The sequence below is a fragment of the Syngnathoides biaculeatus genome, chromosome 16, assembly GCF_019802595.1.
Source record: "Syngnathoides biaculeatus isolate LvHL_M chromosome 16, ASM1980259v1, whole genome shotgun sequence".
Classification (NCBI taxonomy): Eukaryota; Metazoa; Chordata; class Actinopteri; order Syngnathiformes; family Syngnathidae; genus Syngnathoides; species Syngnathoides biaculeatus.
In genome coordinates, this window is record NC_084655.1 from 18,609,084 (window position 1) to 18,636,224 (window position 27,141).

The window sequence follows — 27,141 nt, forward strand, 5'->3', positions numbered from 1 at the left end:
GGATTGCTCATTGGCCACCAAAACGCAAGTCGCCATCCGCCATCTTGATACTCCCAAAACAACCATGCCGACCTGCGCGTTAATCGCCAGTTTCGTGGCTGTGAGAAAACATTCCACAGGTAAGTTAGGAAGATTCACTTTGACACTGTTAAAAGTTTGTTTCTCAAGAGTTTTTTTTTTTTATTTTCTGATCAGCTTAATTCACTTGAACAAAGTTTTGTTTACGGTTGTTGTTGTTCACCGTTCACATTCAGAGGCCGACGGTTTTTCGCGAAAAAGCGATATCAATATTTTCCCTTACTTCATCAGTGGGTAAGCAAGAAAACACATTTTCTGTGGAATTTTTGATGAATTTCATAATACAGAACTCTGCAGACTGAATTTTATTTTCAAATGCGAGGAAACAAGTTGAAATTTTCTGCGTGAAATACAACGTCGGAGAGACAACAAATGAACAATGCGTTTAGTGTGTATTTCATCTTATTTTTCATCACGAGTCCTTATTTGCAAAAATTTTCACTGCAACTGTTATTGTCTTGAAGTATATTTTTTTTGCACGAACTGTGGAGTTTTACACTAAAATCAAACAGGTGACGTGTACCTGTCCAGCAAAAACGATAATTCTGCTCTGCTTGTGTACTATTATTATGTCCATTTGGAGCCACAGTTTCAGCAAAGCTCCTGAAGCCCACTGTAAAAGGCCACCGCATGGCTGAAAGGGTGTACTTGCAATTATGGTGCCAGTGAGTGCAGCGCTTTAAAATTAAATTAAGAGTTATAACATTTGAGAGACTGTTTTTGTTCATATTCCAATTGACCTTTTAACAACTGTGAATATTAAAAACATATTTAAGTCCAAATTAAGTGTGTGCAACGCCGCCCGTGGAGTGACAAAAACACTAAACAAGCTTTTAGAATTAAAAAAAAAAAGTATATATATTTAATTTCATAAAGAACAATGCAGGTATCCATCTGTAAATGCATAGGAATTTCTTTTCAGAACATCTTTTATTCAAATACATCTCGTATTTATTTACAATGCAACTTCCTGCTAAAATGTCAACACACGATCGTCTTGTGTGACGTTAACGTTTTTTTGTTTTTTTTTTGTTTCTGCGTGCGCGTCAATCCGCTTCCGGCCTTGAGGTCGCCGTTTCCTTCAGCTGTCGGGCCGTTGCGCTTGCCGGCGACCGTCTGCGCGGCGGTACGGCGTGTTCCTCAGATCTGAAGGGCGGCCGGGGAGCAAGCAATGAGGCGAGGGTGCGAACGCGCAAACACTTGGCTTCCCACGCATCCGAACCGGTCGCTCGGTCTTACCTGTGATGATGTCTTCCAAAGCGCCGTCCTTGCCCTCGCGCACCTGAGGCTGCACCTGCTTCCGCTTCAGCTCGGCAATGAAGTCCATTTTGGGCATCGGGGGACCCTGAAGGGAATTGAAGTCACAGAGAAAACTGATAAATATTACGAATTCCCTGACTGTAAAACTGTAAAACATTCTTGAAAGTATACTTGGGAAACATCTGTTTTGTTTATCTTACTATGTACCATGTGGGAACTCTGTTCGGTATTCGGACTGTATCCATAAAAATACCGTTAGACCCCAGATTATTACCTTAAGGCTTCCAGACTTTGATGGCAAACTATCTTTCCCTTCGCTCATCTCGAGCTCCATTTTCTTCTTCAGCTGATTATCTTGCTCGGCTTTCTGCGACGACAAGGAAAGAATGGACGGCTCGAGGTGTTCCACGTTTTTGCAACCCCCACCCGACCTTCTCACCTTGTACGCTTTGATAAATCGCGCAAAGAGCGGGAAGAACATGGCCGGCTGCGTGGTTTTGGGGTTTTCGCCAAAATACTCCACGACTGAGCAGAAGGACTCCTGGGCAACGGAGAAATGGAGGTCAGGTTCAGGTTACGTGACGTCCGAGCGCACTTGTGGGACTTGAGGCTAAACCTGTGCAGTCTTGCTGTCTTTGATCAGAGACTCCAACTGCTCGCTGTTGCTTTTGATGAACTCCTTCAAGACCGGGCTGTCATCTTGTACCAGGAACTCATTCTTGGTCATCTCCATCCCTCGCTCCAGTAAGCGGATATCCTGGAGGATGCTGTCCAAGGACACTGGCAAAGAGACGGGCGGGTTTTTTTTTTGGGAGTACTTGCATTCTGCCATCCAAAAGACGTAAGTATGAACAAGTACCGAGGGCCGCCTTGTCCACAAAGTGGAGCTCAGTGTAGAAGTTGGCCAAGTCTGGATACTTCTCGTGGACAATGTTGGCAATGAAGTGGAGCAGCGTCTGTGTGCGGTCTGTGGACTTTGTTTCCAGTAGCTGGAAGGCAAACACAAGGTAACATGATTATGTAAAAGCCTTATTGTATCGCTGGTCTCCGTTTCGAGCATTTGAAGCATTTCCACTGTACTCCCTCCTAACTTGTGACTGGTACTAAAAATCTTGGAAAGCTACTTACAAGGTCCAGACTCTGCAGTCTAAAGCCATAAGCTGCCCCCCTTTTGCTGCTGTTCATGTAGTTGCCAAATGCCAAAACAATCTAGAAGGGGGTCCCAAAATGACAATGTTAGGAAGTGTCTGAAGGCTTCCCGAGTCAGTTAAATCTCTTGAACCGACCTCTAAGATCTTCTTTAGTTTCACTGAAGACTTGATGGACATGGACGCCGCGATGATGGAATTGAGTTGCTGCGATGAGAAGAAAGACTCGAATCATTTGTCCAACACTTTAAGAAGAAGGCTGGACTTACCGGCTGCAGCCGCCTGACGCTTTCTGGGAAGTTCCCCATGAATGTGAGCGTGTTAATGCGCTGGCTCAGGCGAGGGATCTTGCCGAAGCGCAAAATGAAACGGTCTTCGTCCGTCAGGTCCTCGAGGGGTCGTCCGTCCTTCTCGTAGTTGATCAGCAGCTTCATCTCGTAGTCTGAGGGTATGAAGTGCACTAGCAGCTCCAGGAAGTCGATAGACAGGGACTGCTGGTCGTACCTGTAAAAGGGAGACGGACAACAAGAGTGTTTTTTAATTCCAGGCAGTGACGAAGAAGTTCACAATCAGGCGATCCCATACGTCTCAATGGCAGTGCAGATCTGCGGCGGAGTCATCCCCCCTTTGCGCAATGTGATGGCCAAATTCTTGGCCTTGTTGGAGTCAATTAAAGATGTCTTGCTGGAAGCCTTTGGCCCTAACTTCTTTTTCACCTTGGTGAGATCTGCAGGGTTACCCTGTGCCTTGGTCTTGAACTGCTCTTCAAACATCTCCATGTTCAGCTCCTGGAGACACAGAAGGGTAATTAGACTTGGATCTTTGTCTCCAGACCTCCAGAGACTGTTCTCTGTCCAAGGTGGAAATTCTTACCTCCAAGACTTGCTCATCATCCAGCTCATGGAACACGGTTCCCGTAACCTGATTCGGTTTTAGAGCCTGCCAGTTTAACAACGGCATCCTAAACTTAGTCTGGATTGGTTTCTTACTCTTCAACCCTGAGGAGACGCAAATAAGATCACGTTACAATCTTTTCAGGATCTTCTGGATCCGTTCACCACTCGGAAAGCCTCCGTACCGGACAGAATGTTGGTTTCTCCCAGAGGGGGTGAGGAATAAGCACCAGGTGGAGGCGGAGGAGGTGGTGGCCCTTCTCCAGGGGCAGGTGGAGGAGGAGGAGGCGGAGGAGGCGGCCCTCCTCCGGCAGCATGTAGAGGGGGTGGAGGCGGTGGTGGTGGTGGCGCTCCTCCAGAGACAGGCAGAGGGGGAGGAGGCGGTATCACCTGTTCTTGGGTATCAGGTGATGATGGGGGTGGCTCTCTGCCAAGAGCAGAAGGCGGTGGCGGTGGAGGAGGAGGAGGAGGAGGTGGTGGCGGCGAAGGACAGATTGTAGCTGAGGAGGTATATGTGGGGGCAGGCTGGGGCGCTGGTACTGAGATGTAATCGGTCACGGTGATGGGCACAACTTTGATGTCCAAAGCTCCTGACGGGGTCCTGGCGAGGCAGATCAAACCCTTTTCCTGAAGCTCCTGGATCTTTTGCTCCAGCTCAGAAGGTGCCTGAGGAGTCGCCGTTCTCAGACGCTCTCTCTCCTTCTCCCGCTCCCTGTCCAGCTCCTTCTCCCGCTCCCTCTGCTGCAAGGTGCTCACCTGAGAACACGAGTCTCTCAGGCTTTCCTGGAATGAAAGACTACTCATCAGGATGGTCTCACAGCCGGGCAGCAAGTAGGAACGCGAAAAGATGTTCAGAAGAACGCAGAAAAAACACAGTGCTCATCTATAGTATAGGTCACATTTGAACATCATGCAACGGTATGTGTCTCATGGGTTGCCTACTACTTGGGTAAAAACCCTTTGAGGCCTCAAAAATAGGCAGGGAAACAAAGAGCTGCTGCAACTACTGAGTAAATATTCATACCTTAAGCAACTCCGTCTCTTTGGTGGCCTGCATGAGTTGAGTCTCGAGCTCGGAAATCTTCTCGGCGCTCTGAGACTCCATCTCCTGGAGCTGAGCATTGAGCTGGAAAGAAGAACGGAAGGAAGATCTTAGCTTCACGTCCAACGGCCTCCTCCGTACCCGCGCGGCAAACGCCAGCCGACCATCACGTTGTGGTCCTGCAGCTTGTCCACGTGCTCCAGAACGCCGCCTCGGCTCTCGGCGTCCTCCAGCAGAGCGCCGACGTCCAGCACGTTGTCCAGGTAGGCCTGGATCTGCACCTGCAGCTTCTCGCTCTCCGTTTGCCTCAGACTCTAAAAACGTAGCAGCAAAACAACGCTGGACTCGATTCACGGGTCACTTCGGTCGGTACAGTTCGTCTCACTTCCAGATACTTGTCCAAGCCCAGGTTTGTGAACTCGTACTGCAGGTGCACACGGAAGTTCATGTTCTCCACGGAGTGCACCACGATGTTGATGAACTGCATGCACGCCACCTGCAAATTGGCGAAATCCATTTTTTTTTTATCATCTGTACCAAATTGTGATCAGTTTTTTCAAAACGTGAGGAGACCCACCATGAAGTCAATGTTGCAGTCGTCGTTGACGAAATACTCCATCAGCTTCTCGAAGCGGGTCCTCTCCTTACTCACCTGAGAGAGTCAAAAGTGATTTCAGGATTTTTAAATACATCTTTTAAAAGTAGTGGCAAAAAAAAGATGATTTAAAAGTCGTATATTAACATTTTATTAGAATATCATTTTCAATATTTACTATTTATTTATATTTTATTTTTTATATATTTTTTATTTTTATTATATTTATTACTAGGATACTCTTCCTGATGTAACTTGCCCATCAAGGTTTTATATAATACTATTTATTAAATACAGAAACACAGAGTAATAAATTCTGTAATATTTTGATGAACAAATCCAGTTTTATCATTTATTCAAATTTAACAATTTTATTGATGATTATACATACATTAAAAATATATAGTATACAAAATATGCATTAACATGTTTTGTATAATACTTATATTTTAATGACCTTGTTCGCCGGGGATCCAAACCGAACCCGGACGAGGCAAGCCCCATAAAAAAAAAAAATGAGCAAACCCAAAAAGTTTTGAATTAATTACAATTAATAATAATAATAATTGATTCAAATCAAAAATTATAGTGGGGGGGCACAAGCAAAATGATTGTAACATGTACTTGAGCGTGACAGCCATTGTCTTCTATTTCTTCTTTTCTATTTCTGTTTGATCTATTTATGATTGAGGAACCTCTCTGAAGTTGTCAAAGGCCGACAGGATGATGTCATGTCCTCCTCTGACCAGGCACACGGCGGCCAGCAGCTCCAGAACCAGGGCCTTGGTCCTGCCGCAGAATTATGAGATGACGTCACAGGTATGCGCGCCCACGCACGCACACCCACACACACCTGTGATTCCTGCTGTTCAGACTGAGCGTGATCTCGTTGACGCAGCGCGGGTGCGTCATCACCAAGTTGAAACCCGACTGTAAGCGATAAGAATAAAGATGAAATAAACTCAGAAATCATGGATGGGGGCTGAAATTTTCATCGTTGGTGCATGCCCACTGTGAGAGAGATCAGATAAAAAGAAAAATCCAGAAATCACAATGTATGATTCTTCAACGAATGTATTTGTGTGATACAGCTGCAAATAAGTAGTCGAACACCTGAGAAAACCAATGTTAATATTTTGGTACAGTAGCTTTTGCTTGCAATTACAGAGGTCAAACGTTTCCTGTAGTTGTTCACCAGGTTTGCACACACTGCAGGAGGGATTTTGGCCCACTCCTCCACACAAAACTTCTCTAGATCAGACACAGTTTCAACTCCCTCCAAAGATTTTCTACCGGGTTTAGGCCACAACACAACTTTGATGTGCTTCTTATGGAGCCACTCCTTGGTTTTCCTGACTGTGTGCTTGGGGTCATTGTCATGTTGAAAAACCCAGCCACGACCCATCTTCAATCCTCTGAATGAGGGAAAGAGGTTGTTCCCCAAAATCTCACAATACATGGCCGCGGTCATCCTCTCCTTAATACAGTGCAGTCGTCCTGTCCCATGTGCAGAAAAGCACCCCCAAAGCACAGTGGTACCACCCCCATGCTTCACAGGAGGGATGGTGTTCTTGGGATGGAACTCATCAGTCGTCTTCCTCCAAACACGGTTAGTGGAATTATAACCAAAAAGTTCCATTTTGGTCTCATCTGACCAAAAAACTTTCTCCCATGACTCCTCTGTATCATCCAAATTGTTATTGGCAAACTTAAGACTGAGCTTGACATGTCCTGGTTCGCGCAGGGGAACCTTCCGTGATTTCAAACCATGACGTCTTCGTGTTTTACCAACAGTCACCTTGGAAACGGTGGTCCCAGATCTTTTCAGGTCATTGACCGAGTCCTGTCGTGTAGTCCTGGGCTGATTTCTCACCTTTCTAAGGATCATTGAGAACCCCACGAGGTGATACCTTGCATGGGGCTCCACTCCGTCATGTTTAGCTTCCTTCATTTTCTAATGATTGCTCAACAGTGGAGCTTTTTGCCAATTTCTCCATAACCCTTTCCAGCCGTGTGGCCTTGTACAATTTTGTCTCTCGTATCTTTGGACAGCTCTTCGGTCTTGGCCATGTTACAAGTTTGAGTCTTACTGATTTTATGGGGTGGACAGGTGTCTTTATGCAGCTAATGACCTCACACAGGTGGATTCGATTCAGGATAATACATGGAGTGGAGGTGGATTTTTAAAGGCGGACTAACAGGTCTTTGAGGGTCAGAATTCTAGCTGATAGACAAGTGTTCAAATACTTATTTTCTTCACTGTATATATAATAATAGGGACAAAGCCAGCAAGAATGCATTTGATCGATTTTGATTAACAAGAGAGCCCAAAACAAAAACAAAGTAGCTGTGCATGATCTTGGCTCACAGCCTATGCTTTTTGTTTTTGTTTTGTTTTTGTACCTGATAGTTCATGATGGCCCTCAGGCACATGATGCACACGTGCACGTCATCCCTGTGGCTCGGCGAGTGAGACTTCTTGAGCATCCTGTTCCCCAGAGAGGAGCTGATCCTGTTCACCGTGACAACGTGAGCGTCGCCCCGCCAAAACGAAAAAAAAGGTAGCCCAGATTCGTTTATTTGTGTGTTTGCGTGAGGAACCATCTGACCTGACGGTGAGCGCTCGAGCCGCCCGGGTCACCCCGTGCGAGTGCGATCCGCCGCCAGCCCCGCCGGTCTTGGTCAAGTCCTCGATGGACCTCCCGTTGACGGGCTTGGCTTTGTCCCCCGGGGCGCCGCCGTTCTCGCCGCTCTCCACGTCGAACCTGCGGGGGAGGGCGCAACGTCTGCGGTGACTCGGCGGACGGCGGGTGAAGATCGGTGAGCTTTTTCGAGCGACTGCTGCCGCGCTACTCACGGGGCGTCGCACTGGGCCTGGGACAAGTACTCCACCAACACATCCAGACCTTTGTTCTGCTCGTTCAGGAACTCTTGAGCCCAACTACAGGATGCGGGAAATGATTACTTCGGTCGAGGAATCTTTTCTTTCTTTTTTTAGAATGTTTTTAATAAGCACACATCCATGTTTGTGTCGAAAAACACCTCACAAGAGAGCAGCACAACCACGTGACTTCTTTCAGCCAATCAGGACTAAACACTTTATACAGTAAAAAAGTAAACATCATTTTTATAGCTAGTATCATGAAAATGACAAATATCTATTTAAAAAAAAAAAAAAAGCTCCTGAAGTAAAAAAAAAAAAGTTATCTTTTTATATTTGTACATTTAAAAATATTTGTACGTGAAAAATATCTATTTAAAAAACCTCCTGAAGTAAAAAAAGAAACTTTATACATTTATGTATTTAAAAATATTTGTACAGCTATTGTCATGAAAATGACAGATATGTATTTAAAAAAAGCTGAAGTAAAAAAAATATATATAACTTTATACATTTAAAAATATTTGTAAGTGAAAAATATCTATTTAAAAAAAGCTCCTGAAGTCCACAAAACTTGTAACTTTATATATTTCTATATTTAAAAATATTTGTATTAGTGTGCACCCTAAAGGCTATGTAAAACTATTATTATAAAATATATTATGATGATAATAAATGTATATTATTACTGGTTAAAACATATTGGAATGACGAGTTGTTATATTTCAAATGTTGGACGAATGAACATCAATTAAATTGAAGAAATGTATTCAAAGCGCCAAATAATTTACACTTGTCAGAATTATTGTAAAGACATGATTGTAATAATTGCAAAAATTGCATTCAATTTTGTAAGTTCACAATGAAGTGAAATATGTTTCATCCATTCCTAAAATTTATATGAATTCCACAATAATCCATACATATTTTGGGAACGGATGAAACCTATTTCATATAAAATAATTTCAATTTCAAAGTTTTTTTTTTTTGAGGGGGGGTGCGTTGGCGTCGCTCACCCTATGTGGTTGGTGCGCAGGGATATTTCCAAATCCTTGAGGACTTTGGTGGCATCTTGAATTCTTTTCCTCTGATGAACATGCAAGCAAGCAGCAGAACACGTCAGCCAACAGCGCCACCCTGCGCTCGCTCTGCATCGTACGACCGCGATAACGCGACAACATCGAGTTTACTGACCCGGCGAGGCACCACCACCTGATCCTGGTAGAAGCTCCGGATCTTGGCCGGGTACGCGGACGGGGGGCTTTTGGCCTGGAAGCGCTCCTGGGAGCAGAAAGAAGCGAGTGAGCTGATGAACGCCGATGAACGGGCGGCGTCGGCACGGCAACCGTGCGGGAACACACAACTTTTCATTGAGACAAAAATGAAGTCGAATAAGTGGAAAATTAGCATTTCCAGTTCTCCTGAGATTCTGGAAAATCGTCTTTAGGCAGTTGCGGCACGGTTCTGAGGACCGGGGGGTTCAAATTCGTGATCGTGATTGGTCGGCTCCGCACACAACACTGGAAAAGTGCCATTCGTATAAAACTTGAGGGCCGCGCTGCCATTATAATATCATATTGACACGGGGGCCACAAAATATCATCTTGCGGGCCGCAAAATGGCCCGCGGGCTGCCAGTTTGAGACCACTGCTCTAAATTGTCCAGATCGGAAGCGCGACTGTTTTGCGTCTCCACGCGCCCTGCGATTGGCGCTGACGGCCGGGATTGGCTCCAGCACTCCCGCGGCCCTCGTGAGGATAAGCGGCTCAGAAAATGGACGGATGGATGTGTATTGTCCAATTGCTAAACGTGAAACGAGGATGCCTGAAAGTACCTGGTCGCAGACGAGCTCCCATTTCTTGTCGTTGTCGTATTGACTCAGCAGCTGCAGTTTGTCGGGTGGCAGGTTCATGTAGCTCTGAAAAACAGCAAAGTACTCGAATTAAAGTCACGTATTTTGGAATTTTTTTTTTTTTTGCTTTTGCTTTCATATGGTAATAACAGAAATGTTTTGCCACGTTTTTCAAACGTCTTGTGAGGTTGTTCTCGATTCTATTTTGACCTCGGGCAATGACGTCACGTCTTTTAGTCGCCATTTCTTTCGCGAGCAAGCTTATTTCGGTGTATAAAAGTGATCATCATGAAGTTTTAGTTCACTTGTCATGAATTGAAACATGTAATTTTTGAAAATTATTACTATAGTAGGGCGGCAGAGTGGATCAGCTGGTAAAGCGTTGTCCTCCAAGTTCTGAGGATCCGTGTTCGATCCCGGCCCCGCCTGTGTAGAGTTTGCATGTTCTCCCCTTGTCTGCGTGGCTTTTCTCCGGGTGAGCACTCCGGTTTGTTCCCACATCCCCAAAAAATACATACAACATTAATGGGACCCTCTTAATTGCCCGTAGGTGTGATTGTGGGTGTGGCTGTTTGTCTCAATGTGCCCTGCGATTGGCTGGCGACCAGTTCAGGGCGTACCCCGGCCTCCTGCCCGTCGGCAGCTGGGATAGGCTCCAGCACTCCCGTGACCCTCGTGAGGATAAGCGGCAAAGAAAAATGGACGGATGGACGGATTATGACAGTAACACATGCGTCTTTATGACACCATTTGGATCGTTGGGCACTTCTAAAGAGCTCAAATTGAAAAAATGTTTTTTCCGGCCTCCTGAATTCAATGGAACCATGATTTGAGTCACTGACAACGTATATTTGGTCCCCCACCCCACCCCACCCAATCTTAGCGTGCTGTAGGAACTGATGAGCAAAGGCATCACGGCTCCTCGAAAAAAGAACTACGAGCGGAAATGTCTTTGCCGGGAAGTTGGCGTGCGTTCGTTTTCTTGCCGTTGCTTTCGCTGTGGTTTGACAGTTAAACGAGCGCGATGCCCCCACCCCGCCCCAACATACGAAAACGGGGTAATTTCAGAAGAGAGCGTGTTGCTCATTCGCTCAACCAATGATGTAGAATCACTGTTGCGTGCACGCTTCCTGACTTGTTTGGCCCAGACAGGAAGTGAGGTCATCACTTGGGGTGCGACCCTCAAAATGGAAAAATCGCATTGTTTTTATTCCGCTTCTCCTGAAGTAGCAAATTGTGTCAAAAATAAAAATTTAACCCCGCGTGTTAACACTTTGAAATTCTTTATTGTAAAAATGATTGACGTACACCACGAAAAAATGAAAAGATTCATCAACATTTGATGCCGACGAAAACCACATTTTCATTGTAATTTTAGATGGCAGAAATTGTTATTATTATATTTAAACATATTTTTGATGCTGCTTATTGCGGAGGAAAACTAAATTTTCATTGTCATTTTAAGTGGCAGAAATTATTATTAAATTTAAACATCTTTTTTGCTTTGTTCTGTTTATTTCATACACCAATAATTATGACAGCAACTTATTATTGTTATTTATTTATTTTAGTATTATGAATGAAATACTCTAAAGTGACCTCAAGTCCGTGGAAAGGCACTACAATAAAAAAGTAATTTGCTTTTTTTCAAATGGCACAAAAATAGTATTATATTATCCATCCATCCATTATCTTAGCCGCTTATCCTCACGAGGGTCACGGGAGTGACGGAGCCTATCCCAGCTGTCGACGGGCAGGAGGTGGGGTACACCCTGAACTGGTTGCCAGCCAATCGCAGGGCACATCAAGACAAACAGCCACACCCACCATCACACCTTGGGGCAATTTGATTTATTTTTATTTTTTTATTATCGTTTCATTTTTAAATCTATTCATTTGTCCAATTAATCTTGCATGTTTTTGGGATGTGGGAGCAAACCGGAGCACCCGGAGAAAAATCCACGCAGGAGCGGGGCGAACATGCAAACTCCACACACGCATTATTATTATTAATAACTTTAATAATAATATATTTATGATGAGAGTCACTGACGGTGTAGTGGTACACACGCCTGCCTTGCCTCGTGAGGATAAGCGGCTTGGATAAGGACACGACATATATTTAAGACTCATGTTATCAATTTTTAGATTTATTTCATTTTTTTTAAATTATCATCATTACAACGCTACTTGGTATTGAAAACAAAATCAAAAGTAATTGAAATATTGACAGTCAAAAAGGGAGAAAAAAATAATAATGATCATCATCATTACAGCGCTACTTGGTATTGAAAATAAACAAAATCAAAAGTAAAAATTGAAATATGAATGGTCTAAAAGGGAGGGGGAAAATAATAATCACTTTTGTTGCCGCAAATGCTGCAAGCGGCAACATCCCGAGTGCAGCGTGTTGAAATTGTGCTGCTGCTTTCCGGTCTTATGGTCTGCGGCGGCGGCGGGCGGGGTTTTTTTTTTTTTTTTTTTTTTTTGGGGGGGGGGGGGGGGGCGTGTTGCTCCACTTCCCCTTCAGGCCCTGCACGCTCACCGAACCAAACAGTCGTGCGGCTCTTTTCTAACGCGTACTTTCAGTGGCGCCCTCGGATACAAATTGAACTTGTTCTTTTGAAACATGCTCCTAACTCAAAACATTTGTATTGCAAATCGTAATCCAGCCCACTGACCCCCACCCCACAAAAAAAAACGTAAAAAAAAAAATCTCTATTTTTAAAACTGCGGTGATGACATAAATAAAATTTAACTTCTTGTCACACTTTCTCATTCATTTCAATGGATGTTGCGCTGTGCATGGTGTACTCACCTTGTCCACTTGGGGGCAGCATAACACAGACACGGATGTACTTTGCATGGAGATGCGCTAATATTTCGCAGAGGATAAATATATGCCAGTAATCGTTGTTATATTGTCTCTTTGTATCGCCATTTGAGTTTTTCAAATATTCGTTTCTTACACGGTTATAACACCATTGCAGAGGTGCTAATTTTTTAGCCTTCCCCTTTAGCATTTTCCATCATGCGTTAGCGCTGAGCTAGTGGAGTCTACGTGCTTGTTTGGATGACACACTGTGGAATTTGCTCCTTGTTTGATGTTTAGTTTGACAGTAAGCTTCAATTTCTGATTTTCCTTTCGGCTTGTCCCGTTAAGGGTCGCCACAGCGTGTCATCGTTTTACGTCTAAAATAAGCTTCAACTGCGAGTGGCAATAAACTTTGTTGAAGAATATTTACTTAGTCTTTGTGCCAAAGTGCTGCTTGTCGTCAAGTGTGCGACCACACAGAATTCATATCTCAAATCTTTGCTCGCAAATCAAGGCAGAAAATTAAAAAAAATCGGGTTGAGGGCTCACATCTGAAGGCACCACCGGACTTTATTTAGCAAAACTTTTCCGACTGTGTAGCTATTTTTGCGCTTTTTTGCGATCGTGAATTTACTCGCAACCGGATTATTCTTGCCTAATTCCGCATCGGCGACCTCGACGGGATTTTCGACGAGCCGACGGTGAAAAGTGTCGTGCGCTCACCAGCACCACGTTGAAGCGTTCCTCCAGCTCGTCGGCGGCGGGCAGGGGCAACTTGGGGGGAGCCGGCGGCTTCTTGGGCAGCGTCGGGGCGCCGGGCTCGCTCATGACGGACGCCGCGCCCGCCGAGCTCCTGGACTCGGGGCCGTCGGGCGGCGCCTCCTGCTCAGAGCCCCCGGCATTCCCCATCACTAATCTCCACAAGTAATCCAGGAGGAAAGCCGCGCACAAACACCTTCTCCCGAGAAATCAGCGCATACCAGAGCGGGCCGCGCTCCCTCCGAAAGAGCTCGGAGGCCTTAGACGGGGCCTCGCGGGGAGAGGGGCCGCATGGCGAGCTGGTTAAAGACGGGGCGGTGCGGCTCGAGGAGAGCTCTGAGCTCGGCGTCTGAGCGGAAGGCGACACACTCTGAAACCCAGAAAGACAGAAACCGCACAAGCAGAAAAGCAGAAGGGTAACTTCCTGTGCGCCGAGATCGCGGGGTGGAGCGGACACAGAACGAACATCGCGGTGGGGACTGTTTTGGGTGGATGCATGTGTTTGAGGTTAAGCGGGGGGATCGTGTTTTTGAATCACAACGTCAATGGATCATGTTCACTTGGTGTCACTCTGGGGTTTTGATCTTTTACCCTTTAATGGAGGCCAGCTTGCTCGCGGGCCGGGCAGGTGATTCAATGGGAGAAACAGCGACGCCGTGTGGCCAGAACCCGACTACTGCATGACGGGCTGCGACATTTGCGGGCACTTGGGACGAAGGGAAAACACACACACGAGCCTCGGTCACAATGCCTGGACGTTGACAACAAACGCCGACATGACAGAAAGTTCGACCAATAATTAACAACACATTCTTACTTCGCCGACCGACCGCGTACTTTGTTTCGACACCCGATGAAGTTGTTTTCACTTTCGGTGCGATTAATCGTTACGACCACAACAAACGCACCAACAATTTTCAGGGACTTCCAAAATGGCGGATCCGACGACGTCGCCCGAGGACCACAGCAAGGTAAAAAAATCGAGTTGTGTGCTCGTAACAAACATCATCTTTTTGTTGTCATTTTACGCGGCTTTTGTGACATCAGCCACAAGTAAGCCATCGTGCGTTGGTTCGCTTTCGGGCCGCCCTGGCTTCCAATCAGTCTCTCTTTGTTGTCTTGTTTTTTCAAAGTAAAGTTAACGTAGTAGTGAGGCTTTCTTAATGTCGCCAAACTGTAATAAACGACGCTTTGGGGTGTTATTTCATTTTATTTTAAGCGGAGAACGTCTGCTTTATTTGGGTCTTTTTTTGGGTAAGTGTGTTTGAGATAAAGGTTTCGTGTTTGTAACTATATTGCAGTCAACGAATTTTTGAACTGCAGCGTTCAGTGTGATATGCGAGAGATCTTCAAATATGGTCAACAGTTTTATTGTCATCTTAATTCGTTAAACACAACTCAAATATATTCTTGATATTTCCAGAGTTGGAACGCCACTTTAACGGGAGAAAAAGCTCAGAACCATCTAACATATTCCACACTATAAACAAAAAATGTTTTATTTTGTTTACATTATTTTTATTTTTTTAGATGTATTGGATATATTTCAAGATTTTTAATAATTTTCTATACCGCTTGGCCTCATTTGGGTCACACGCTTGAGCCTAACCCATCTGATCTCGGGCGAGAGGCGAACTACACCCTAAATTCGCCCAGAAAAATCACCAACATGACTCAGAGCAGCGACACACAACTGCTCACGTCAGAAATAATCCCAGATTTGAACCCCCAACCTCAGGACTGAGGCCGTTAGGTTAACCACGAGTTAACCCTGCTGCCAAATAATTACACGTTTATGTCCTATGTTTATTTTTTCAAAATTATATTACACTTATATTAAAATTACTTGCAGGGAAAAAAAACAAATTTCAGTACTTGGAGGCACGGTTTCTCAGCCAGTCAGGCGTTGGCCTCACAGTTCTGAGGACCTGGGTTCGATCCTGTCCCCGCCTGTGTGGAGTTTGCATGTTCTCCCCGTGCCTGCGTGGGTTTCCTCCCACATCCCAAAAACATGCAACATTAATTGAACACTCTAAATTGCCCCATAGGTGTGATTGTGACCTGTGATTGGGTGGCGACCAGTTCAGGGTGTGCCCCGCATCCTGCTCGTTGACAGCCGGGATAGGCTCCAGCGCTCCCCGTGACCCATGTGAGGATAAGCGGGAAAGAAAATGGATAGATGGATATTACACTTATATTCAAATTACTTGCAGATTTTATTAAAATATATATTTCTGTACTTAACATGCTGTTTTTGTTGTATCTAAGCTCCAAGGGGCGTGTAAACATTGTAATATGCTGTGATGTATAAAGACAGCTCTCAGTGTTCACTTCATATCTATAATTAGAACCAAATCTATACCTATTGTGGCTTTGCCAAAGCGTCTATTTTTCGCTTCCTAAGCCCTTTTTGCGGACACGTGGAGTAACTATTGTGTGGCAGTGTCCTGATTTTAAACAGCGGACAAATGATGGTCTCGTGCACGTGCGAAAAGGAGGAGCCAGGCCATCGCTCAGTGGGTGTCCCAAGCGTCTTTGTCCGAATGTAGGGCGGCACTTTCGCCGCATCTTACGTTTTGTCTCCTCTCTGTGTTCCCGTTTAACGTTGCCCGGCGACGGCTCAGCACTCGGATGTGGCGTTCGGCGACAGCGTCTTCGACCCCGGTGAGTTTGTCGCACCTCGTCACCTCACGAAAAAGCCGACGACGATGTCCAATAATGAACGAGCGATGTGCGTCGTTGCAGGACTCTTTGCTGACGCCACCAGGACGGGAAACGTGGTGTCGAGGGCCAACAGCATCAGCTCCACAAGTGCCTCCTCTGTACCAAACACAGGTTTTCCTCCTGCTATCCATCCATTCATCGCAGTGATGAAAAACATTTTCAGCCACCACATACACTGCTTTATTTTTTTAATGAACCACGAATATTTCAACTCAGCGTGCGTTGCTCTTGCATTATGACACCAGACGACGAGGACAGCGACTGCAGGCACGAAACGTCATACAAGAACTCTTACAAAGATCGGCGGAGGCAAGCGCACACGCGGGCCGAGCAGAAGCGGCGCGACGCCATCAAGGTGACGTAGCAATCTGCTCGGAATCGCGACTTGACTCGACGCCGTTGCGTTTTGAGATCTCACGGCGCGAATCTCCGTCTCTAGAAAGGCTACAATGACCTGCAGTCGGTTGTGCCGACCTGCCTGCAGTCTGAATTTGCGGTGGGGGCGCAGAAGATCAGCAAGGCCACCATCCTGCAGAAGAGTAAGACACCACAAACCGTGTCGCGAACGTCGGATGCACGTCAGCAAAGCTAGCACATTCGATTTCGAAGCAGAGTATAGAGCTCGTGCACGTGACGTCACCATTTTCATGGCGTCATATTGCTGTTCAAAACGATCTGCTCGACAGTGTGGGGGACATTGAACCGGAGGAGAATATTCACAGTGCCCGAGACTTGTTGTGGTCTTGGTTGTTACAAGAGACAAGAGCGTCAAAGAGGTCATTCTATAAAATACTAGCTGAAAAAAATCGATGTATTTCGGCAATTGAACGTGGTGGATGGTGCCCAACCAAATACACACGACTGTGTAGCGATCGCTTCATTTCAAGTAGGAATTGTTCTTCTCAATCTCAAATTACCAAGAAGTATTTATAATGCCAAATTGACTCATTTGAGAACAATGCGTATATATTAAAAAAAAAAAAAAAAAATATGACAGGGAGTCGTCTCCAATGTACACAGAAGGGTGTTGCGGCCACACGTTAAATTTCGGTAATCCTCTCCCCAACATGTTTTTTTTTTTTTTAATACGCGTTCTTAAATGTAAAAATAATGTAAGTAAACGTGTGGCCGCAATACGCTTCCGTGTACCGGGGCTGGAGCCTATCCCAGTGGTTTTTCTTTTTTTAAATACGCATTGGACTCATTTGAGAACAATGCATATTTTTAAAAAATTGTTTGTCATGGAGAGGTTTACCGAAGTTTAATGTGTGGCCCCAACACGCTTCTGTGTACGGAGGAGCCGACTCGCTGTCGTTTTTTTTTTCCCAAACATAGTTAATGAATGTGAGTTTGTGTAAAACCAGGGGTCATTTATTTCAATATTGGTATTTGTATTGAAAAAAATTTTAGTGGCTCCATCACTATGTGGGATTTATTCTTGATTGAGAACAGATCCAGCAACGAAGGACTTGTACACGTCTAGACTTTTCTGCGCTTTCAAACTGTAAATCTCGACGACTTCCTCACCAGATCCATGCGTAGATCCAGTTGTCCGAGACAAACGGAAGCGGGTTAACAGTCCACTTTCTTATCGGTGAAAACATCGATCTTCGGCATTAAATATGAGTCTTCTATGCCAAGTGTCTCTTATTTTTCCACGTACCTTCGTTTATTATCACCTTCTAAATGTTTAACGGGATCGGACAAAACTACGGGAGACGTATTTTCGTGTCGTCTCCAACCGACTTAGCATTGAAGAATGCTTTGCCAGACCGGCAATATGGCCAGTCATGTGACTGCGGTGACGTAGGTGCACGAGCTCTATAAGACGTCACGTGTGTCTGTGACGAGACTTTCTGAACTCAAATGTAAATAAAGGAAGTGAAGCTGTTGTAATGGGCTGACAAACAAAACCACAGGTGCCTCTTGTAAAACTACAACTGACTTGTGTATGCACAGCCATCGAATATATCAAGTTTCTTCACAAAGAGAAGAAGAAGCAGGACGAGGACGTTTCCCGACTAAGGAAAGAAGTGACGGCGCTCAAGATCATGAAAACGTTAAGTACCGTCATTTCTGGCCTACAAGCCGCAACTTTTTTCACACGCAGTTTATGGGGTGATGCGGCTGATTTGTGCATTTTTTTTTCTAACGGCCGCAAGGGGGCACTCGAGGGGAAAAGGTAAGAATGAGACCGGTGGAACATATGTGCTGAGGAAGTGACTTTTACCGGCCCAGTTAGCGCTGTGGCAGCGTGTTGCTGCTGTGTTACTGGCTTGTTTCAGTGATATTTAACGGTAAGTTTTATTTTAACCGGCTCTGTTAGCGTTAGTGCTAGCTCGGTACCAGCATTATCGCCACCTTTAGCGCAGCGCTAGCGTTAGCACTAGCTTTAGCGAGGCGCTAGCGTTAGCACTAGCGTTAGCGAGGCGCTAGCGTTAGCGAGGCGCTAGCGTTAGCACTAGCGTTAAACTCTTTCTGTGTACCGTCTTTCTTTGTGAATATTTCGCATTTCAATCTGGGCACTTGCGGCTTTTACACAGCTGCGACGTATGTTTGTACCAAACGGTATTTCCTTTACAATGTACATGTACTCGGTGAGGCTTGTAACCAGGTGCACTCTGTAGGACGGGAATTACGGTAGTGTGAAATGCGCTCGGAGCTGCGGGTAGCTCATATATCCTTCTTTATCATCTCTTCGTAGGAACTACGAACAGATCCTGAAGACGTACCAGACTCATCCACAGCAGGGAGAAGATCAGGTGTCGGACCAGGTCAAGTTCAACATCTTCCAGAGCATCATGGACTCTCTCTTCTACTCCTTCAGCAGCTCCGTATCCGTCAACAGCTTCCAGGAGCTGTCGGCCAGCGTCATCAACTGGATCGAGGAGCACTGCAAGCCGCTGGTACGTCAACTTCACGCGCCCCCCAAAGTCATCTCAAGGTATTTGACGTCACCCCTCCACCCCCACTCCCACCCCCTCCCGTAGATGCTGAAGGAGTTTGTCGTCGGAGTGTTGCAGCAGATCAACGGGCAGCTCTACTGATTCAGGCGGTGACGGTACAATGTCGAGAATATTCTCGCTGTTGGGGGGGGCGGACTTGACGTTTGCCTCATTTTGAAGGTTTGAGCTCGTTTAAAATGGTGATAACATGTCCGGTAGGCAAATTAGACATTTTCAAAAATCTGACGAGAGATTATGTCGAAACACAGGTCTCAGGGTGTTATCAAGCGCGACAGGTGTCAAGTGTGTGTGTGTGTGTGTGTGTATTTTCTCACTCAGGGCTCACACCCTGCTCAAGAGATCCTTTATCTGAGTTTTTGGAGACCTCACTAAAATGTGCAGATGTGCCTAATATGGCCAGTGAGTGTACATAGACAATGTGAAGTCCGTAGCGATGGCTTCACCGCATCACCACCAAGGGCAGCCGCCTCGGTCCAGGGCAATTCAGACAATGCTTCAGGATGTACAAAGATAACTTGTCACTTCTAAGTGTCAGACTGCGAGCTCTCGTGTAGCACGAGCCTCTTTCACGCTGCGCTGCACACTTGTAAATTAGCACATCGGAGGCGTGATGGTGGAGCCTCTAGGCAGATGCCCGCCCGTTCAGATACAAAAGCAATTCCAATGAAGTTGGGACCTCGCGTTATACAATAAAAACAGAATACGACGATTTGCAAAATCATGTTCAACCCGTATTTCGTTGAATTGAATGTACAACTGCAAGGAATTTGGGGATTTCATCATCCACCATAATATCACCGAAAGGTTCAGACTCTCTAGAGAAATCACTGCATTTAAGCGGCAAGGCCGAAAACCAACATCGAATGCCCGAGAATTCTGATCCCTCCGGTGACATTGCATTAGAAACCAATGTCAGTGTGTATAGAATATCGCCACATGAGCTCAGGAACACTAGAGAAAACCAATGTCAGTAAATACAGTTTGCCACTATTCCATAAGTGCAACTTAAACCTATACTATGCAAAGCAAAAGCAAAATTTATCAATATCACACAGAAACAACGCCAGCTTCTCTGTGCCCGACCTCATCTAAGATGGACTGATCCCGAGTGGAAAAGTGTTTCTGACGAGTCCACATTTCAGATTGTTTTTGGAAATTGTGGATGTCATGTCCATGGCCAAAGAGTAAAAGAACAATCCAAACAGTTATGGATGCAGTTCAAAAGTCAGAATCTGATGGTAAGGGGCCATGTTAGTGCCAATCTCATGGGTAACTTAAACATCTGTGAAGGGACTTCAATGTTGAAAGGTACATGCAGGTTTTGGAGAAACATGCTGCCATCCAAGCAACATCTTTTTCATGGATACCCCTGCTTATTTCAGTAAGACAATGCCAAACCACATTCTGTATGTTGCAGACGTAGTAAAAGAGTACTAAACTAGCCTCCTTGCAGTCCAGACCTGTCTTGCATTGAAAATGTACGGCACATTATGAAGTGTAAAATACACCAACAGAGACTCCAGACTGTTGAACAGCTGAAGCTTTACACCAACCAAGAATGGCAAAGAATTCTAGCTCCAAAGCTTCTACAATTAATTAGTGTCCCCAGTTCCCAAACGTTTATTAAATGTTGTTAAAAGAAAATAACAAAAAACATGATCCCGTCCCAGCTTTTTTGAATGTGTTGCAGCCATAGGATTCAAAGTTTTCCCCCTTCACGAAGAATTTTTTTGACCACCACCCCACCCACAGTCCCCGTGAGTACACCTTTATATAATCTTTATAAACATTGTAGAAAGCACAAAATAGAAATACAGATCGTAGGTCATACGGTAGAGCAAATACTCTGAGGGCAACACTGCCATCTGCGCCAGTGGATGTGCAATTACACTTTATTCTAGTATGGCAAATCATGTTCTTCGGGGTCTCAGACGCCCCCACTGGCATCTTTGCGCACCACTATATGATAAACACAGTTGTAATGTACTGTCTTCAATTAAATATAAGTTGAACATGATTTGCAAATCATTGTGTTCTCTTTTTGTGTTTAACACAACATCGCAACTTCATTGGAATTGGGTTTGCAGCGCTCGTCGTTGCAGGACATTGCCGTCACCCTGGTGCAGTCACACTGGCGTTGCAGTTTCCCACATTAAGAAAATTGACGCTCGGCAAAATCATGCAGGGGCTTTTGACGCACTCAAACTTACAAACCAGCGACGGTCTGTCCCCGTTACACCTCTGATACTACCTCGCGAGCTGGCTAATTCCAGAGTTGACTAAAACCCCTCCTATCCTAAATCCATATCATCACACAGGTAAGCGAGCGGGGAAAAGTCTTTGGCGGCCAGTGTGTAAAAGGGGGTATACTTTTTTTTTTTTAACGAAAACCGGCAGGTGATTTGTAAATAGGTGACAGGAAGCTAATTGTAATGATGACGCTGTACTTTAATCACTTCAAAATAATTTCATCAGAAATGACTTGAACAATCATTTTTGTTGTTCAAACGCACAAATGACAACTAAGCAGTTCTCAAAAGTAGCCGAACATTTTTATAGACAGGCAACACAGGAGCCTTCTTTTAGCTAACGCTTTTGATATTAGGGCTTATGGTTTATCAAAACAAAGACTTTGCAGGTGTTGATTTTGTTCTGATTTGACAAACAAGTCAACAGTTTGCCTCTCGCTCTGTTTTAACCAATGGTGTGCCTCAGGGGTCTATCCCAGATCATTACTGTTCAGTTTTGTATCAACACAAGTCCACATGCAGTTGATATTTTTTTGGAGTAATATGTATCACCGTCACACTAGTCCAGTACTATGGTCTGTTAGTTGTTTTTGAAGTGCTCCTTTCCTTATTTATTTCAGGCAAAAAATAAAAAAATGTGCCCTTATTGATTTTAAATGATTATATGCACTGTATGTTAGCTTGTTTTTCAATGTGCTGCTGCTTTCTGTCGGGGCCAGGATAATTCTGTATTTGACAGCCTTTCCCGACGAAATTAAAGTTTCTGTAATAATGAAGTGAAGTGAGCTGTCTACATTTTTTTTAAAACACTGTACAGAAACGTTGACAAGATACTCCCTAAAAGACACTTACTAATTTATACATATGGAAAATTTAACAAGCTTTCCAGTAATGCTGAATGGGGAAAATAAACCCAATGTCACATTGTACATCTTAAATACAGGAACTGAAATAAGAACAAAAGGAAGTGTACAGATTTTACATAAATTCTTAATCAGGGAGCAGGATCGTTTGGTACCTTTTTTCAATTACAGAAAACTGGTCTTCAAACAGTCGGCACGACCACCTTGTAGTCTTCGTCCGTCTCCACGCCAACCTCCTCCTGAAAGGACAACACCATGGATGTACAGTATCGTGCTTTCATTCAATTCCAAATGTTTCATTTCACCCACCAGGAACTGCTTCTTGCTCTTAGGATATCCTTCCAGGATTGCATCCATCATGTCCGAAGCCTGAGTGTATTAGGGGGGAAAAAAAATGGATTCCACATTGGAAATGACAATAGTGAAGAAGACTTCACATTATTACCAGTCTCTTCCTTTTCCGCCACTCTTTCACGTAAATGTTGTGCTCTTTCAAAACCTGCAAAAAAAAAAAAAATCACGAGGATCTAAAAACAAAACTTTAAAGGAGAATTCCGGTGATTTGGATTAATGTATCAAATAGGTCACGTCATATGTACTGTATCTTGAAAATTTGATGTTAATCCTCTCATTTAATGGTGTTTTGAGACGGTTTTTAACGACAATTACGAATTTTCAGCCACGCCGCCATTTTGGCGAGTCACATGACCTATGTGCACGGATGTGACGTATTATGTGCTGTGCCAAACATTCGATTAGACGGGGCACAATTATGCCCAGCGCTGATTTCTCGGATTTATCCTCATCTGGTGAGGAAATAGCAGTGTCGGTTTATCGGGAAGACTGAGAAATACTTCCATACAGATTTCAACCTTTAGGTGTAAATCATGTGGAATTTTCGGATGGTTCTTCGGACAGGAATGACGCAGAGTCCGACAAGCGAGCTCCGGTGGCCAGCGACCAGCCACGACCGAGCTTTGGAGGCGGGGCACAAGCGAGCTCCGGCGACCGGCCGCGAGCAAGCTCCGATGGCGGGCTGCGAGTGACCGCCGGCGGCGAGCTACCAGCCGCGAGCAAACTCTTAGCGGCGAGCGACCGGCCACGAGCGAACTCTTAGCGGCGAGCGACCGGCCACGAGCGAACTCTTAGCGGCGAGCGACCGGCCACGAGCGAACTCTTAGCGGCGAGCGACCGGCCACGAGCGAACTCTTAGCGGCGAGCGACCGGCCACGAGCGAACTCTTAGCGGCGAGCGACCGGCCACGAGCGAACTCTTAGCGGCGAGCGACCGGCCACGAGCGAACTCTTAGCGGCGAGCGACCGGCCACGAGCGAACTCTTAGCGGCGAGCGACCGGCCACGAGCGAACTCTTAGCGGCGAGCGACCGGCCACGAGCGAACTCTTAGCGGCGAGCGAACCGGCCACGAGCGAACTCTTAGCGGCGAGCGACCGGCCACGAGCGAACTCTTAGCGGCGAGCGACCGGCCACGAGCGAACTCTTAGCGGCGAGCGACCGGCCACGAGCGAACTCTTAGCGGCGAGCGACCGGCCACGAGCGAACTCTTAGCGGCGAGCGACCGGCCACGAGCGAACTCTTAGCGGCGAGCGACCGGCCACGAGCGAACTCTTAGCGGCGAGCGACCGGCCACGAGCGAACTCTTAGCGGCGAGCGACCGGCCACGAGCGAACTCTTAGCGGCGAGCGACCGGCCACGAGCGAACTCTTAGCTGCGAGCGACCGGCCACGAGCGAACTCTTAGCGGCGAGCGACCGGCCACGAGCGAACTCTTAGCGGCGAGCGACCGGCCACGAGCGAACTCTTAGCGGCGAGCGACCGGCCACGAGCGAACTCTTAGCGGCGAGCGACCGGCCACGAGCGAACTCTTAGCGGCGAGCGACCGGCCACGAGCGAACTCTTAGCGGCGAGCGACCGGCCACGAGCGAACTCTTAGCGCGCGAGCGACCGGCCACGAGCGAACTCTTAGCGGCGAGCGACCGGCCACGAGCGAACTCTTAGCGGCGAGCGACCGGCCACGAGCGAACTCTTAGCGGCGAGCGACCGGCCACGAGCGAACTCTTAGCGGCGAGCGACCGGCCACGAGCGAACTCTTAGCGGCGAGCGACCGGCCACGAGCGAACTCTTAGCGGCGAGCGACCGGCCACGAGCGAACTCTTAGCGGCGAGCGACCGGCCACGAGCGAACTCTTAGCGGCGAGCGACCGGCCACGAGCGAACTCTTAGCGGCGAGCGACCGGCCACGAGCGAACTCTTAGCGGCGAGCGACCGGCCACGAGCGAACTCTTAGCGGCGAGCGACCGGCCACGAGCGAACTCTTAGCGGCGAGCGACCGGCCACGAGCGAACTCTTAGCGGCGAGCGACCGGCCACGAGCGAACTCTTAGCGGCGAGCGACCGGCCACGAGCGAACTCTTAGCGCGCGAGCGACCGGCCACGAGCGAACTCTTAGCGGCGAGCGACCGGCCACGAGCGAACTCTTAGCGGCGAGCGACCGGCCACGAGCGAACTCTTAGCGGCGAGCGACCGGCCACGAGCGAACTCTTAGCGCGAGCGACCGGCCACGAGCGAACTCTTAGCGGCGAGCGACCGGCCGAACTCTTAGCGGCGAGCGACCGGCCGCTGGCGAACTCTAGCGGCGAGCGACCGGCCGCTGGCGAACTCTAGCGGCGAGCGACCGGCCGCTGGCGAACTCTAGCGGCGAGCGACCGGCCGCTGGCGAACTCTAGCGGCGAGCGACCGGCCGCTGGCGAACTCTAGCGGCGAGCGACCGGCCGCTGGCGAACTCCGGCGGGACGCGAGCGACAACCAGCCCCTAGCAAGTCCGACTCGGGGTCATTGCCGTCCGATGAACCTTCCGAACATTCTACATTATTTACAGCCACAGGTTGAAATCTGTATGGAAGTATTCCTCCGTCTTCCCGATCAACCGATACTATTTTTTCATCAGATGAGGATAAATCCGAGACATCAGCGCAGACCACAATTGTTTCTTGACGTAAGCGAGTCTTTGTTGCCGCGCCAGTTACGTCACATCCGCGTACGTAGGTCATGTGACTCGCCGAAATTCGTAATTGTCGATAAAAATCTTCTCAAAACACAATTAAATGCGAGAGGATTAAAATCATATTTTCAAGATACAGTACATATGACATGACCTATTGGACACATTTTTATTCCAAACCACCGTAATTTCCCTTAAAAAACAAAAGTGTAATAATACCTGTTTACTTGCATTCGAATTGATTAGAGCGCCCGTGAGGTGTTTGACGTCTTTGTCAAATTTTGTTAAAAATTTAGAAGCAAATTTATCTATATTTAGTAAACAATTGAGAAACCACAAGAGCCAAACCTTGTCTTTTTCCTCAGGCGTGACGTGATTGGCGACCGACTTTATCTTGTCCAGACGCTCGCGGCATCCCGAACACTCGTCTCTCAGCCGGGCGATCTCTGACGTCATTTCCTGCGTGGTCAGGCTGCCGTTGAGCTCCTTCAGCTCTGCAACGATATATTGAGCACAGACATTCATTCATAAATCATAAATTCCCACCAGGAAAAAAAAATGCTCAAAGCAACATATTCCCTTCAGAAACTGAATGGTAAAATTTCCATGTTTTGGATGAAAAATGACAAAGTCATTATATGATGTGATTTCCCTGTGTAGACTTTTATTTGTTTTTTGGGGAAAAACAGTAAAGCTCCACCCCCACCCCAAAAAATATATATATTTAAAAAAAAACAAACAAAAGGGGAGCCTATTAGTCACAAATTCTACATTTTGTTTTGGGATTGAGTTAAAATCAGTCAGAAGAATGGCCAAAATCCCCCAAAATTAAAAATTTACAATAACAGCAAGGACGTGAGGGCTGCTAGTTCAAGACCCAAAGCAAACGGAGGCATTTATGGAGATTAAAAAAATCTGATTTTAATAAATTTGTACTCCTCTACCTGCTTCCATCTGTCTGCAGTTCTGGCTGAGGGCCTGCATCTTCTCATTGAGGTTTGAAATTTGACTGTCCATGGCCTTCAGGTCTGCGTCGTTCACGTTTTTAAATTGATCCTGTGAAGAATAGTGATCAACGTGTAAAGATGGGGGCCGGGGGAGGGGTGTACTTGCTTGGGGTCATGAGGTCAAGAAATGCCCCTCAATCCCCTTTACCTGATCGGCAAAATAAATCTTCTGTTTTCCGTAAGTTTTCTCTTTTATCTTGCCCTCCAGCGCCAGCAGCTCCATGGATTTGACCACCGCCTTTTGAGGCAAACGATCACAATGTCTTATTTTTGATTATTATCATTATTATTATTTTCAACACACTGTTGTTTGGCCCAAGTCTCAGTCTGACCGTTTTCCCCAATCCGTGCTGTTTTTGGAGGTTGCAGAAGACATCCTGGGCGCTGTAAGGACGGTTCTTGGCATTCAGGTAGGCGAGAATGACAGCGGCGCCTGTGTGGGTGACGATGGGTTCACTTTGACCGTATTTACTACTCTTTCATTGTAAAAAAAATAGCCATTGTGCTCTTGTACAGCTTAAGCCGTGCGTGGCATGATACTGTGCTTCTCGTCACTAGCATGTGACTTTTGGCTTCCTAGCTAAACTAACCACATTCGCGGCAATTTACATTTTCCAATAAATTAAAACGAAATGAGGATAGTGGTCAAATGATAACTTACTGTTGTTGTCCTTTTTACTCATTTTCACGTCGTCCTCAGTCGCTTCCGCCTTCTTCCCAAACCGACTTTCGCGCAAAGTGAAGCGTCACGCAGATTGCTTATTGTGCGAAGATACACACGTAACGATTTATCTAACTGCTCGCACTCCCGCCGCGCCTCTTTGCCGAAACTACAAAATTAATATTTTTGAATAATTTAATTCATTGAATTATTTTTATGACAAATTGTGCAGTTCGTGCAAATCATATACGTAACAATAAACAGAGTGAGAGCTCATTGCACTCTTCTAAAAAAAAAAAAAAAAGACTGAATGGCTCATTGGCCACCAAAAT

At 46.1% G+C, this 27,141-nt stretch overlaps 3 protein-coding genes across 7 annotated transcripts; 1 reads left to right on the plus strand and 2 right to left on the minus strand.

Moving 5' to 3' along the window:
* Positions 1-423: 423 nt before the first annotated feature.
* fmnl1a (formin-like 1a) lies at positions 424-14,262 on the minus strand. Of its 2 annotated transcripts, XM_061845422.1 has the most exons (28): positions 14,141-14,262; positions 13,915-14,029; positions 13,545-13,693; positions 13,288-13,446; positions 9,732-9,815; positions 9,092-9,178; positions 8,914-8,984; positions 7,874-7,957; positions 7,626-7,781; positions 7,420-7,528; positions 5,870-5,946; positions 5,712-5,805; positions 4,999-5,073; positions 4,807-4,917; positions 4,586-4,735; positions 4,404-4,505; positions 3,565-4,162; positions 3,360-3,484; positions 3,072-3,274; positions 2,756-2,990; positions 2,625-2,693; positions 2,467-2,547; positions 2,198-2,327; positions 1,955-2,118; positions 1,778-1,879; positions 1,613-1,705; positions 1,318-1,423; positions 424-1,224 (listed from the first exon to the last, which is right to left on the minus strand). In XM_061845422.1, exons 4-28 carry the CDS (start codon positions 13,390-13,392, stop codon positions 1,160-1,162), a joined length of 3,276 nt encoding a protein of 1,091 aa, XP_061701406.1. In that variant the 5' UTR covers positions 13,393-13,446; positions 13,545-13,693; positions 13,915-14,029; positions 14,141-14,262; the 3' UTR covers positions 424-1,159. The 2 variants fall into 2 exon arrangements, with proteins under 2 accessions (XP_061701406.1, XP_061701405.1); XM_061845421.1 differs by having other exon boundaries at positions 13,288-13,693.
* On the plus strand, positions 14,186-22,204 carry mlx (MAX dimerization protein MLX). 3 transcript variants are annotated; one of them, XM_061845450.1, is made up of 8 exons: positions 14,186-14,294; positions 15,948-15,987; positions 16,069-16,158; positions 16,293-16,402; positions 16,487-16,586; positions 18,007-18,229; positions 18,752-18,953; positions 19,038-22,204. In XM_061845450.1, the coding sequence occupies exons 1-8, from the start codon at positions 14,256-14,258 to the stop codon at positions 19,092-19,094; spliced, it is 861 nt and encodes a 286-aa protein (XP_061701434.1). In that variant the 5' UTR covers positions 14,186-14,255; the 3' UTR covers positions 19,095-22,204. The 3 variants fall into 3 exon arrangements, 2 of the variants coding, with proteins under 2 accessions (XP_061701434.1, XP_061701435.1); XM_061845451.1 differs by having other exon boundaries at positions 18,007-18,106; positions 19,038-22,192; XR_009798714.1 differs by lacking the exon at positions 19,038-22,204 and having other exon boundaries at positions 18,007-18,344; positions 18,752-18,890.
* A 30-nt stretch (positions 22,205-22,234) lies between these two features.
* psmc3ip (PSMC3 interacting protein) lies at positions 22,235-27,101 on the minus strand. Of its 2 annotated transcripts, none has more exons than XM_061845452.1 (8): positions 26,810-27,101; positions 26,481-26,581; positions 26,297-26,386; positions 26,086-26,197; positions 25,490-25,635; positions 22,571-22,624; positions 22,435-22,494; positions 22,235-22,364 (listed from the first exon to the last, which is right to left on the minus strand). In XM_061845452.1, the coding sequence occupies exons 1-8, from the start codon at positions 26,829-26,831 to the stop codon at positions 22,308-22,310; spliced, it is 642 nt and encodes a 213-aa protein (XP_061701436.1). In that variant the 5' UTR covers positions 26,832-27,101; the 3' UTR covers positions 22,235-22,307. The 2 variants fall into 2 exon arrangements, with proteins under 2 accessions (XP_061701436.1, XP_061701437.1); XM_061845453.1 differs by having other exon boundaries at positions 26,813-27,099.
* Between the last annotated feature and the right edge of the window lie 40 nt (positions 27,102-27,141).

Excerpts from the sequence above, each read along its gene's own strand:
- fmnl1a (XM_061845421.1), bottom strand. The coding sequence starts at position 13,473 with ATGGGGAATGCCGGGGGCTCTGAGCAGGAGGCGCCGCCCGACGGCCCC. Across the intron at positions 9,816-13,287 it reads AACGCTTCAACGTGGTGCTG|AGCTACATGAACCTGCCACC; the intron begins GTGAGCGCACGA and ends GCTGTTTTTCAG. Across the intron at positions 5,947-7,419 it reads GGGCCATCATGAACTATCAG|TCGGGTTTCAACTTGGTGAT; the intron begins GTACAAAAACAA and ends TATCGCTTACAG.
- mlx (XM_061845450.1), top strand. The coding sequence starts at position 14,256 with ATGGCGGATCCGACGACGTCGCCCGAGGACCACAGCAAG. Across the intron at positions 16,403-16,486 it reads AGCGGCGCGACGCCATCAAG|AAAGGCTACAATGACCTGCA; the intron begins GTGACGTAGCAA and ends CTCCGTCTCTAG. Across the intron at positions 16,587-18,006 it reads GGCCACCATCCTGCAGAAGA|CCATCGAATATATCAAGTTT; the intron begins GTAAGACACCAC and ends GTGTATGCACAG.
- psmc3ip (XM_061845452.1), bottom strand. The coding sequence starts at position 26,831 with ATGAGTAAAAAGGACAACAACA. Across the intron at positions 26,198-26,296 it reads AGATTTATTTTGCCGATCAG|GATCAATTTAAAAACGTGAA; the intron begins GTAAAGGGGATT and ends TATTCTTCACAG. Across the intron at positions 25,636-26,085 it reads CTGCAGACAGATGGAAGCAG|AGCTGAAGGAGCTCAACGGC; the intron begins GTAGAGGAGTAC and ends ATATCGTTGCAG.